The sequence below is a fragment of the Octopus sinensis genome, linkage group LG24 (genome assembly GCF_006345805.1).
Source record: "Octopus sinensis linkage group LG24, ASM634580v1, whole genome shotgun sequence".
NCBI lineage: Eukaryota > Metazoa > Mollusca > Cephalopoda > Octopoda > Octopodidae > Octopus > Octopus sinensis.
Window position 1 is genome coordinate 12963989 of NC_043020.1, and position 12500 is coordinate 12976488.

Consider the following 12500-nt stretch of genomic DNA (forward strand, 5'->3'; position numbering starts at 1 on the left):
GAACAGACAAAGGGATTAAGTTGATTACATCAACCCCAGTGTGTAACTGGTACTTAATTTATTGACCCCGAAAGGATGAAAGGCAAAGTCGACCTCGGCGGAATTTGAACTCAGAACGTAGCGGCAGACGAAATACCTATTTCTTTACTACCCACAAGGGGCTAAACACAGAGGGGACAAACAAGGACAGTCAAACGGATTAAGTCGATTACATCGACCCCAGTGCGTAACTGGTACTTAATTTATTGACCCCGAAAGGATGAAAGGCAAAGTCGACCTCGGCGGAATTTGAACTCAGAACGTAGCGGCAGATGAAATACCGCTAAGCATTTTGCCTGGCATGATAACGTTTCTGCCAGCTTACTGCCTTATAATGCCATTGTTTGTGCTTCCCCAATTGAACCAAGAAGGACAGAATGTAGAATTTACCCTGGTGGAATTTGAACTCAGAATGTAATTACAACAATACTATCATATACTGAACAAAAGTGATACCAAAAACAATAAAGTTTTACTTACAACTGCATGGCAAGGAATATTCTTTGCACATGAGGCATCGTCCATACCCGGTTTCAGTTCGGTGTAATGTATAGTGTAATTTGTGGTCGGATGTGAAACATCGTTGCAGTCTTGATGCCATTTGATGTTGGACAGGCGTAAAGTGATGCTGGTATTGGTGCGTGAGGCAACAGTGATGCTGTTATCTTTTGGCAATGATATCAGGCATTTTTGATCTGCAATTTAATAAAATTACGGAGATGTACTCGCATAGCAAGTGACCTGATCTGAGATCGTGTGCTGAAACAAAGACAATTGCAGTGTGGAAGGTGTTTGTAAGCCATTTAAGAAACACACAAAAGCCGTTCGATTCACTTCAACATTTAAGTTTAATTTGTCAAAATATTTTTGTCGCTTTAAGACCGCGACCTGTTCACTGACTGGCAGCATGGATTTTTGTCAAAATTTCTGGCAAAATTAATATTGTGAAAGAGGCTGAGCACTCCACAGACACACATACCCTTAATTTAGTTCTCAGGGAGATTAGCGTGACACAGGATGTGATGTGACAAGGCTGGCTCTTTTAAATACAGACGCTACCATTTTCGCCAGCTGAGTGGACTGGAACAATGTGAAATAAAGTGGACACAACACACCACCAAGAATTGAACTCTTGACCATAAGGTCGTGAACCAAATACTCTAACCACTAAGGCACGTATCTTCACAACACACACACACACACACACACGTGCGCGTGCGCACACACACACACACACACACACATACACAAACAGGCGTCTTTCATTTTCTGCCTTTCAAATCCATTCAGAAAGCATCGGATAAACCTTCAGTCTACTCAGCTGTAAGTGAGTTCCAGTTATAGCTGGGAAGTTAATCCTGTGAGGGACTAGCAACCTATCCAAGGGGAGTGTTGTAATCTTAGTCACTTATACAGCATAGAAACTGGGTTAAGTCCCAGCCTTACGAGTCCTAGAGCTCACAACAGATCTAATGTTAATCAATGTGAGAGGTAGAACACAAATAAACAGAGATAGTGGCTACACTAAGGTTATTGATTTATTTCAGATTCCAATATACTCTTTTTTACTCTTTTTTTTTTTTTACTCTTTTTACTTGTTTCAGTCATTTGACTGCAGCCATGCTGGAGCACCGCCTTTAGTCGAGCAAATCGACCCCAGGACTTATTCTTTGTAAACCTAGTACTTATTCTACTTATTCTCTTTTACTCTTTTACTCTTTTACTTGTTTCAGTCATTTGACTGTGGCCATGCTGGAGCACCGCCTTTAGTCAAGCAAATCGACCCCGGGACTTATTCTTTGTAAGCCCAGTACTTATTCTATCGGTCTCTCTTTTGCCGAACCGTTAAGTTACGGGGACGTACACACACCAGCATCGGTTGTGAAGCAATGCTAGGGGAACAAACACAGACACACAAACATATTCACACACACTTATATATATATACATATATACGACAGGCTTCTTTCAGTTTCTGTCTACCAAATCCACTCACAAGGCATTGGTCGGCCCGGGGCTATAGCAGAAGACACTTGCTCAAGATGCCACGCAGTGGGACTGAACCCGGAACCATGTGGTTGGTTAGCAAGCTACTTACCAAACAGCCACTCCTGCGCCTATGTGAAACAAAAAAAAAATAAAACATTTTAAAACCAAATTTAAAAATTAAAATAACTTACCAGGTAAGGGCTGAAGATGGGATCCAAAGGCAACAATTTTATTAACATTCGATACTTGGTTTTTACGAAGATCTTTCCCATCGTTCTTGCGGACGCTATAGATGTTGTTATTATTACCATTATTATTTTTGTTGGACCAATACACTCGTGAGTGGTCTGTAGTTAGGGAATTGAGTGACTCAACTGAAATTGGGAAAGACAAATGTGTATGAGAATAAATATCTGAGGTCACACATGGATAAAAATTATTAGATAAATCAAGAAAACGCCTCCGGCCTCCATAGCGTTTTTCAGGAAGATTTGTCCCCCACAGCAGAAGTGTTTATGCTGCATCCCCTGATGAAGAGTCCTGTGCTGGTGACACATAAAAGGTACTCGTACATAGACCCTAGTGTTCAACTGGTACTTATTTTATTGACCCCGAAGGGAAGAAAAGCAAAATTGACCTCAGCGGAATTTGAACTCAGAACACAAAGACAGCATCCAGTTCCAGAAACCAAGCCAAATCGGATTGGAACTTGGTGCAGCTCTCCAGCTTGCCAGCTCTGGTCAAACCATCCAACTCATGCCAGCATGGAAAACAGGTGCTAAAGGATGATGATGATGAGAGGACTACAAGATGGTAATGTACCAAGGCTACAAAGTGATTATATAGAGGGCTGTTTGGCTGAATTGGCAGAACATTGGTCAGAATACAATACAGTACATAGCTACAATCTTTATGTTCTGAGTTCAAACCAATGCACATCTATTTCACCTTTCATCCTTCTGAGATCAATAAAAGAACCAAAAATTTTTGAAGTCATTAAGAACTTTACCATTCTTTTTTTTTTTTTAGAAATAAAGGTTCCTTGTCTGAGTCTAATAAGGAACCATCCAAGAATAAGATATGTTTTGGCAATCAGAGATGAAGCCAATAGGAACACTGTATTGATATAAATATGCACAGCTCTCTTAAAAGACTCCGCCGGTTACGACGACGAGGGTCCCAGCTGATACGATCAACGGAACAGCTTGCTCGTGAAATTAACATGCAAATGGCTGAGCATTCCACAGACACGTGTACCCTTAACGTAGTTCTTGGGGATAATCAGCGTGACACTGAGAGTGACAAGGCTGACCCTTTGAAATACAAGTACAACTCATTTTTGCCAGCTGAGTGGACTGGAGCAACGTGAAATAAAGTGTCTTGCTCAAGGACACAACGCGTCGCCGGGAATCGAACTCACAACCTTACGATCATGAGCTGAATGCCCTAACCACTAAGCCACGCGCCCTCACTAAATATCCACAGCTAATGATGAAATGATTAACAAACCAGAAAATTATAATTCTTGAAAAAAGTATTGGGATTATGTGTTCATTGATTTCTTAAGGATCAATGAAGAAAAGTTAAGCCCCATTCACAATTTTCTTGTGGACTTTGGTTATTTTAACTATTTCAATCCATTATATCCTTCCAGGAGAAACATAGGTAATGTGTTGATATCTGAAATAAATATTAACACTTGTCAAATGGAAATAGTAGTTGTGATACCTGTGCCGGTGGCATGTAAAAAGCACCATCCGAACGTGGCCAGCGCCGCCTTGACTGGTTTCTGTGCCGGTGGCACATAAAAAGCACCAACCGATCATGGCCGCTGCCAGACGCCCCTGGCACCTGTGCTGGTGGCACGTAAAAAGTACCCACTACACTCACGGAGTGGTTGACATTAGGAAGGGCATCCAGCTGTAGAAACACTGCCAGATCAGATTGGAACCTGGTGCAGCCTCCTGGCTTCCCAGACGCCGGTCGAATCGTCCAACCCATGCTAGCATGGAAAACGGACGTTAAACGATGATGATGATGATGTATAGATCGGTAGGGACTAAATACACACCTGTATTTAGTTCTCTTGGTTTCAAACAGAAATTTCAATCAGATTCATTTTATCATTTCCCACCTCAGACAATGTTATTCCCAAAGAAAATAAAAACCACAAAAAGACTCATTTCTGATCTTAATTAGTTCAATGAGCAAGAAAGAAATTAAAAAAAAAAAAAATAACTGCAAATAATATCTAAAAATCTTATCAAATTCTTACATTCATTCGAAGTTTGAGAAAACAGCTTCTGACACTGACACCCATCGCTATCGGTTCGCCACAAACTTTTTTCCAGAAGATCAACAAAGTAGATATCATCGTTAGTGTAATCAACTCCGAGAGTGCTGTCAATTTTGACATCAGTTGGACACTGACAGTTTTTTCCGGGGCTTCTTTTATGGAGTCTTGAATGCTGAGCAGGCAATATTTCAATAACGTCACTTCCATCAGTTCTACTTTTAAAGACTCTGGAATTCTTCATATCTTCGGTTTCAGTCCAGAAGAGGGTGCTGCAAAAATACAATTCCATTTATTTCAATTCATTAAATAGAAATTCAACAGAGGAAAGGAATGAGTTTTCCAAAACAGTCATTCCAGCCATGACACTCTATAAAAAATTGTCTCCGTGTAAATCTTTATCAAGCTATACATATATACGACGGGCTTCTTTCAGTTTCCGTCTACTAAATCCACTCACAAGGCTTTGGTCAGCCTGAGGCTATAGTAGAAGACACTTGTCCAAGGTGCCACACAGTGGGACTGAACCCGGAACCATGTAGTTCGTAAGCAAACTACTTACCACACAGCCACTCCTATATATATATTTATATGTATGTATATTTGGAAATTAACTTTTTCATATTTTTAGTACAAAAACAGGAAGTTGATGAATTTTTTTAATTATCTTCTAATCGTTAAAATTCATTACAGTTAATATGTAATTATATGAAAATTAATTAACATAGGTGGTATGAATATATTAACAAAAACTCATTATTATAGTGAGGGAAAAAAAAGAAGAAAAATATTGGCTAATAATATTTTAATTACTTCAGCAAGCAGGGGAGACAGCTTGGCCATGTTTCAGCCTTATAAAGGTTTCATCAGCAACATCTAAATTTCCTATAGAAATGATAGAAACATTACTAAGTAAATGAACAAGATTGTAACAAACCTGGTGAAAGGGCTGACTTTCACACTGTAGATGACTCCATTGCCGTGTCGGCGAACACATGGAGCTTTGATGTAAATGTTATAACAATGGATCTCTGCTCCAGCTGCGATGTACAGAGTGTGGTCAATCCAGTCGACAGTGAGATCATTGACCTCTTTTTTAAATTTCTTCATCTGTCAACATAAACACAAGAATATATAGAATTGACAACATATATATGTGTGCATGTGCATGTGTGTATGTGTGCATGCGTATATATTATATATATATATATATATATATATATTTATATGTATATATATATATGTCTATATTTGTATGATGATGATGATGTATATATATATGTATATATAATATATATACTTACGTCTATATATGTATATATATATATATATATGTGTGTGTGTGGTGTGTGTATATAAAATTATAATTGAGGGTATCTAAAAGATACCACCATGCTAGAGACAGCAGTCAAAACTTGACTCTAAAGCTATATCAAGGTGGTTTTTTCCTAATATTTTATATATATATATATATATATATATATATATATATATTACTAGCATTTAAGACCCGTCGTTGCTGGGTCATAGTGCTAGTGCATGTATATATGTGTATATATATGTGTACATAATACACGTACATCTATATATAAACATCTACACATAAAATGCAAAATACAAAGTTATATCTTGATATTGCTAGTGATAACAATACTCAAAATATATAACAAACTGGATTTATCAGCTCTTCTTTTTTCTCTACATTGTATACTTTATAGACAATAGTCGTTTCTTTAATTTAATTGTTTATTATCCATCTGGACTATTCCATTTCTGCACACTAATTTTATTTTTAATTTAATTCCCATTCATGTGAAACCACTTATTCAAGTTCAAATCATTGATGCAATTTTATACCAATTGCTATTTTTACTTATATTATACTTTAGTTTGATTTTAATCATTACTTACTACATATAATTCAATTGTTATTATTATTTTTATTGTTAAAGTGAAAGCATCTGACATAAAATAGAGAAATATTTTTGTTTCACTTTTAACACGTAATACTGAAATAGTGGAGAAGATATGATATTGCTATGGGCTCGCTCTAGGCAAGAAGTTGAACATTTTTTTTGCCCATGAAACTACATGGACCCTAAGTAAGGCATATGTAAAATTTGAATGAAATTGGTTGTGTAGTTCTCAAGTTTTAGGGAAACACACAGACAGACAGACACACATTCTCAGTTTTATATATATGAAGATATATAAATGTATACTCTTACTCTTTACTCTTTTACTTGTTTCAGTCATTTGACTGCGGCCATGCTGGAGCACCGCCTTTAGTCGAGCAAATCGACCCCAGGACTTATTCTTTGTAAGCCCAGTACTTATTCTATCGGTCTCTTTTGCCGAACCGCTAAGTGACGGGGACGTAAACACACCAGCATCGGTTGTCAAGCAATGCTAGGGGGACAAACACAAACACACAAACACACACACATACATATATATATATATATATATATATATATACATATATACGACAGGCTTCTTTCAGTTTCCATCTACCAAATCCACTCACAAGGCATTGGTCGGCCCGGGGCTATAGCAGAAGACACTTGCCCAAGATGCCACGCAGTGGGACTGAACCCGGAACCATGTGGTTGGTTAGCAGGCTACTTACCACACAGCCACTCCTGCACCTGTATGTATGCATGTATATACATATGCATGTATATACATATGGATGTATATACACAGGCGCAGGAGTGGCTGTGTGGTAAGTAGCTTGCTAACCAACCACATGGTTCTGGGTTCAGTCCCACTGCGTGACATCTTGGGCAAGTGTCTTCTGCTATAGCCCCGGGCCGACCAATGCCTTGTGAGTGGATTTGGTAGACGGAAACTGAAAGAAGCCTGTCGTATATATGTATATATATAAGTGTGTGTGTGTATGTGTGTGTTTGTGTGTCTGTGGTTGTCCCCCTAGCATTGCTTGACAACCGATGCTGGTGTGTTTACGTCCCCGTCACTTAGCGGTTCGGCAAAAGAGACCGATAGAATAAGTACTGGGCTTACAAAGAATAAGTCCCGGGGTCGATTTGCTCGACTAAAGGCAGTGCTCCAGCATGGCCGCAGTCAAATGACTGAAACAAGTAAAAGAGTAAAAGAGTAGACACATACACACACACACACACACACACACACACACACACATAAGATATTATACAGATAGAGCAGTCAAGATAATGATGCAAATTAGTGAAAACTGAAATATTACCATTAACGAGAACAAACATTTATTGAAATAACTCCCGAAATTGCAGTTAATTTACAAATATTTGAATTGACATGTCTCATAGCACAGTGCTTAACAAATATCTTTTTGCAATTACATCAACATTAAAATAATGCAGGTAAAATGGTAGAAACAATTTATGGCACCTAATTTATGGAAGAGAGAGAGAGAGAATTTGTGAAGTGAATGCTATTGCTCTTTCCAATTTTAAAATGATGACACATAATGTTGTTTAATATCACTCTCTTTACAATCTTTAAAAGCAGTTGATAATTTGTAATTTGAATCATTAAGTTATTTCATGTTAAAAACACTGAACCAAAGTGGGACATCTCACAATGTTAGGCATTCGTAAAATAACCTATCTCGCTAACGCTAAGTGAATGACAAATGATTTTGTGGAGATAAAATACTACAGTCAAAACAGCAGAAAGAAGTCTAAGGATGTATACTCTTTACTCTTTTACTCTTTTACTTGTTTCAGTCATTTGACTGCGGCCATGCTGGAGCACCGCCTTTAGTTGAGCAACTCGACCCCGGGACTTATTCATTTGTAAGCCCAGTACTTATTCTATCGGTCTCTTTTGCCGAACCACTAAGTAATGGGGACATAAACACACCAGCATCAGTTGTCAAGCAATGCTAGGGGGACAAACACAGACACACAAACACACACACACGCATATATATACATATATACGACGGACTTCTTTCAGTTTCCGTCTACCAAATCCACTCACAAGGCTTTGGTCGGCCCGAGGCTATAGTAGAAGACACTTGCTCAAGGTGCCATGCAGTGGGACTGAACCCGGAACCATGTGGTTGGTTAGCAAGCTACTTACCACACAGCCACTCCTGCACCTATAATCCATTATTTGATAAGATGGAACAGTAAGCATGTGTAATGCATGTAATTGGTATAAAAATCAGATGATAACTAAAAAAATGATGGTTCAATTCTAGTTAATGGTCCTATTTTTCTATTTCCTGTCACAGGCGCAGGAGTGGCTGTGTGGTAAGTAGCTTGCTAACCAACCACACGGTTCCGGGTTCAGTCCCACTGCGTGGCATCTTGGGTAAGTGTCTTCTGCTATAGCCCCGGGCCGACCAAAGCCTTGTGAGTGGATTTGGTAGACGGAAACTGAAAGAAGCCTGTCGTATATATGTGTATATATATATATATATATATATATAAGTCTGTGTGTATATGTTTGTGTGTCTGTGTTTGTCCCCCTAGCATTGCTTGACAACTGATGCTGGTGTGTTTACGTCCCCGTCACTTAGCGGTTCGGCAAAAGAGACCGATAGAATAAGTACTGGGCTTACAAATGAATAAGTCCCGGGGTCGAGTTGCTCGACTAAAGGCGGTGCTCCAGCATGGCCGCAGTCAAATGACTGAAACAAGTAAAAGAGTAAAAGAGTAAAAGAGAGTATATGTATATATATGTATGTGTGTGTATGTGTTTGTGTTTGTCCCCCTAGCATTGCTTGACAACCGATGCTGGTGTGTTTACGTCCCCGTCACTTAGCGGTTCGGCAAAAGAGACCGATAGAATAAGTACTGGGCTTACAAAGAATAAGTCCTGGGGTCGAATTGCTCGACTAAAGGCGGTGCTCCAGCATGGCCGCAGTCAAATGACTGAAACAAGTAAAAGAGTAAAAGAGTAAAAGAGAGTAGGATATTTCTTATTATGTCTAATATTTCCCCTCTAGCATTCAGATTTCTTTGTCAAATGTAATCTTTATTTATTTACATTGTTTTGAATTAATCATGCATTATCTGGTACTTTCAAGATTTCAATGATATACTCTCTTACTCTTTTACTTATTCCAGTCATTTGACAGTGGCCATGCTGGAGCACCACCTTTCGTCAAGCAAATTGACCCCAGGACTTATTCTTTGTAAGTCTAGTACTTATTATATCGGTCTCTTTTGTCAAACCGCTAAGTTACGGGGACAAAAACACACCAGCATCGGTTGTCAAGCGATGTTGGGATGACAAACACAGACACACAAACAAAAAAAAAGGGCCATAACACCTTGGAAAACGAAACAGGGACTACACCAAAGTTATTGGTTGAGTGTGTGTGCTTACAATGGTGTGTTACGAAACTCTCTGGTCTGAGTTTGGGTGAGCGAGCGTCATGTCAATAGCGTCGAGGTACAATTTTTTTCAGCTGGATTTTTGACCCTATTGTAAGCCTCACTGGTTCTTCCATCCAACATTTTCGGATTCCAGATGTTGAGACAAAGAAAATGGCCAGGCTGGCGCTTACGACACTCTGTTACTAAACACCTCATATATGACAGAATAATCTGAATGCTAAAGGGTTGGAATATGCCATATCTAGGTTAGCTGGCAGAAACATTAGCATGCCGGGCAAAATGCTTAGCAGTATTTCGTCTGCCGCTACGTTCTGAGTTCAAATTCCGCCGAGGTCGACTTTGCCTTTCATCCTTTCGAGGTCGATAAATTAAGTACCAGTTACGCACTGGGATCGATGTAATCGACTTAATCCCTTTGTCTGTCCTTGTTTGTCCCCTCTATGTTTACCCCTTGTTGGCAATAAAGAAATACATATCTAAATATAAGAAAACACTGCAGCATAATTCTTGGAATCAAGTCTTACCGTTATTTTTTCCATCTTGTTGTTGCGCATGATTAAAGTTGATCCATCATTGATCCAGAAGTAGGAATTATCTTTAGCTAAAAAGGTGAATGCACGAGTGGATCCTTTGAAAGAGATTTTCTTGGAGATCTTTAGGTCATTATCCATTTCAGCTAATTTGATGCCCTCTTCGGATGCAATCAGCAGTTCAGGTAATGGGTTAGTGTCTGCAATAGATCAACATCATTATCATCATCATCATCATCACCACCACCACTAAAAATGTAGTAAAAAAATTAGTTTTGATATTGAAGAGAAAGGCTTGAAAGCACTTACTGTTACTTGTGATAGAAACATTAACAGACATTTTGCTACAGGCAAAAACAGTACAAGCCTGGATCTGGAAGAAAAGAAGGAAATATAAATAAGGAGGTAGATGGAAAAATATGTGATGTAAACATATGTGAAGATGTAAAAATATGTGAAGGTGTAAAAATATGTGAAGGTGTAAAAATATGTGAAGATGTAAAAATATGTGAAGATGTAAAAATATGTGAAGATGTGTAAAATGTAAAATATGAAGATGTAAAATATGTGAATATGTAAAAATATGTGAAGGAGGTGAAAGTATGTTGATAATGTGAAAATATGTGGAAGATGTAAAATATGTGGAAGAATGTGAAAATATGTGAAGATGTGAAAATATGTGGAAGATGTAAAAGATGTGATGTGAAAATATGTGAAGATGTGAAAGTATGTGAAGATGTAAAAATATGTGAACAGGTAAAAATATTGTGAAGATGTAAAAATATGTGAAGATGTAAAAATATGTGATGTGAAAAAATGTGAAGATGTAAAAATATGTGAAGATGTGAAAATATTGAAGATGTAAAAAATGTGATGTAAAAATATGGGAAGATGTAAAAATATGTGAAGATTTAAAAATATGTGAAGATGTAAAATATGTGAAGATGTAAAAATATGTGAAGATGTTAAAAGTATGTGAAGATGTGAAAATATGTGAAGATGTAAAAATATGTGTGAAGATGTAAAAGTATGTGAAGATGTGAAAATATGTGAAGATGTAAAAATATGGTGAAGATGTGAAAATATGTGAAGATGTGAAAATATGTGAAGATGTAAAATATGTGAAGATGTAAAAGTGATGTGAAGATGTGAAAATATGTGAAGATGTAAAAATATGTGAAGATGTGAAAATATGTGAAGATGTGAAAATATGTGAAGATGTGAAAATATGTGATGTGAAAATATGTGAAGATGTGAAAGTATTGTGAAGATGTAAAAATATGTGAACATGTAAAAATATGTGAAGATGTAAAAATATGTGAAGATGTAAAAATATGTGATGTGAAAATATGTGAAGATGTAAAAATATGTGAAGATGTGAAAATATGTGAAGATGTAAAAATATGTGATGTGAAAATATGGGAAATTTAAAAATATGTGAAGATGTAAAATATGTGAAGATGTGAAAATATGTGAAGATGTGAAAATATGTGAAGATGTGAAAATATGTGGATTATGTAAATATATGTGAAGATGTAAAAAATGTGATGTGAAAATATGTGAAGATGTGAAAATATGTGAAGATGTAAAAATATGTGAAGGTGTAAAAATATGTGAAGATGTAAAAATATGTGAAGGTGTAAAAATATGTGAAGATGTAAAAATATGTGAAGATGTAAAAATATGTGAAGGTGTAAAAATATGTGAAGATGTAAAAATATGTGAAGATGTAAAAATATGTGAAGATGTAAAAATATGTGAAGATGTGAAAATATGTGAAGATGTGAAAATATGTGAAGATGTGAAAATATGTGATGTGAAAATATGTGAAGATGTGAAAGTATTGTGAAGATGTAAAAATATGTGAACATGTAAAAATATGTGAAGATGTAAAAATATGTGAAGATGTAAAAATATGTGATGTGAAAATATGTGAAGATGTAAAAATATGTGAAGATGTAAAAATATGTGATGTGAAAATATGTGAAGATGTAAAAATATGTGAAGATGTGAAAATATGTGAAGATGTGAAAATATGTGAAGATGTAAAAATATGTGAAGATGTAAAAATATGTGAAGATGTAAAAATATGTGAAGATGTAAAAATATGTGAAGATGTGAAAATATGTGAACATGTAAAAATATGTGAAGATGTGAAAATATGTGAAGATGTAAAAATATGTGAAGATGTAAAAATATGTGATGTGAAAATATGTGAAGATGTAAAAATATGTGAAGATGTGAAAATATGTGAAGATGTGAAAATATGTGAAGATGTAAAAATATGTGAAGATGTAA

At 36.7% G+C, this 12500-nt stretch overlaps 1 protein-coding gene across 6 annotated transcripts in view; it reads right to left on the minus strand.

Annotated features, from left to right (window-relative positions):
* The window catches only part of LOC115224085 (proto-oncogene tyrosine-protein kinase ROS-like), a 193442-nt gene that overhangs the window by 101949 nt on the left and 78993 nt on the right, over positions 1–12500 (minus strand). For all 6 annotated transcript variants that reach the window (XR_005003674.1, XR_005003673.1, XM_036512873.1 and 3 more), the window contains 6 exons: positions 10512–10575; positions 10197–10402; positions 5259–5431; positions 4304–4593; positions 2220–2402; positions 520–734 (listed from right to left, as the gene is read on the minus strand). Coding sequence is in view for 4 of the 6 variants with exons in the window: in XM_036512873.1 (XP_036368766.1) it covers positions 520–734; positions 2220–2402; positions 4304–4593; positions 5259–5431; positions 10197–10402; positions 10512–10575 (1131 nt within the window). In the remaining 2 variants the exon portion in view is untranslated. The remainder of the gene's footprint in view (positions 1–519; positions 735–2219; positions 2403–4303; positions 4594–5258; positions 5432–10196; positions 10403–10511; positions 10576–12500) is intronic.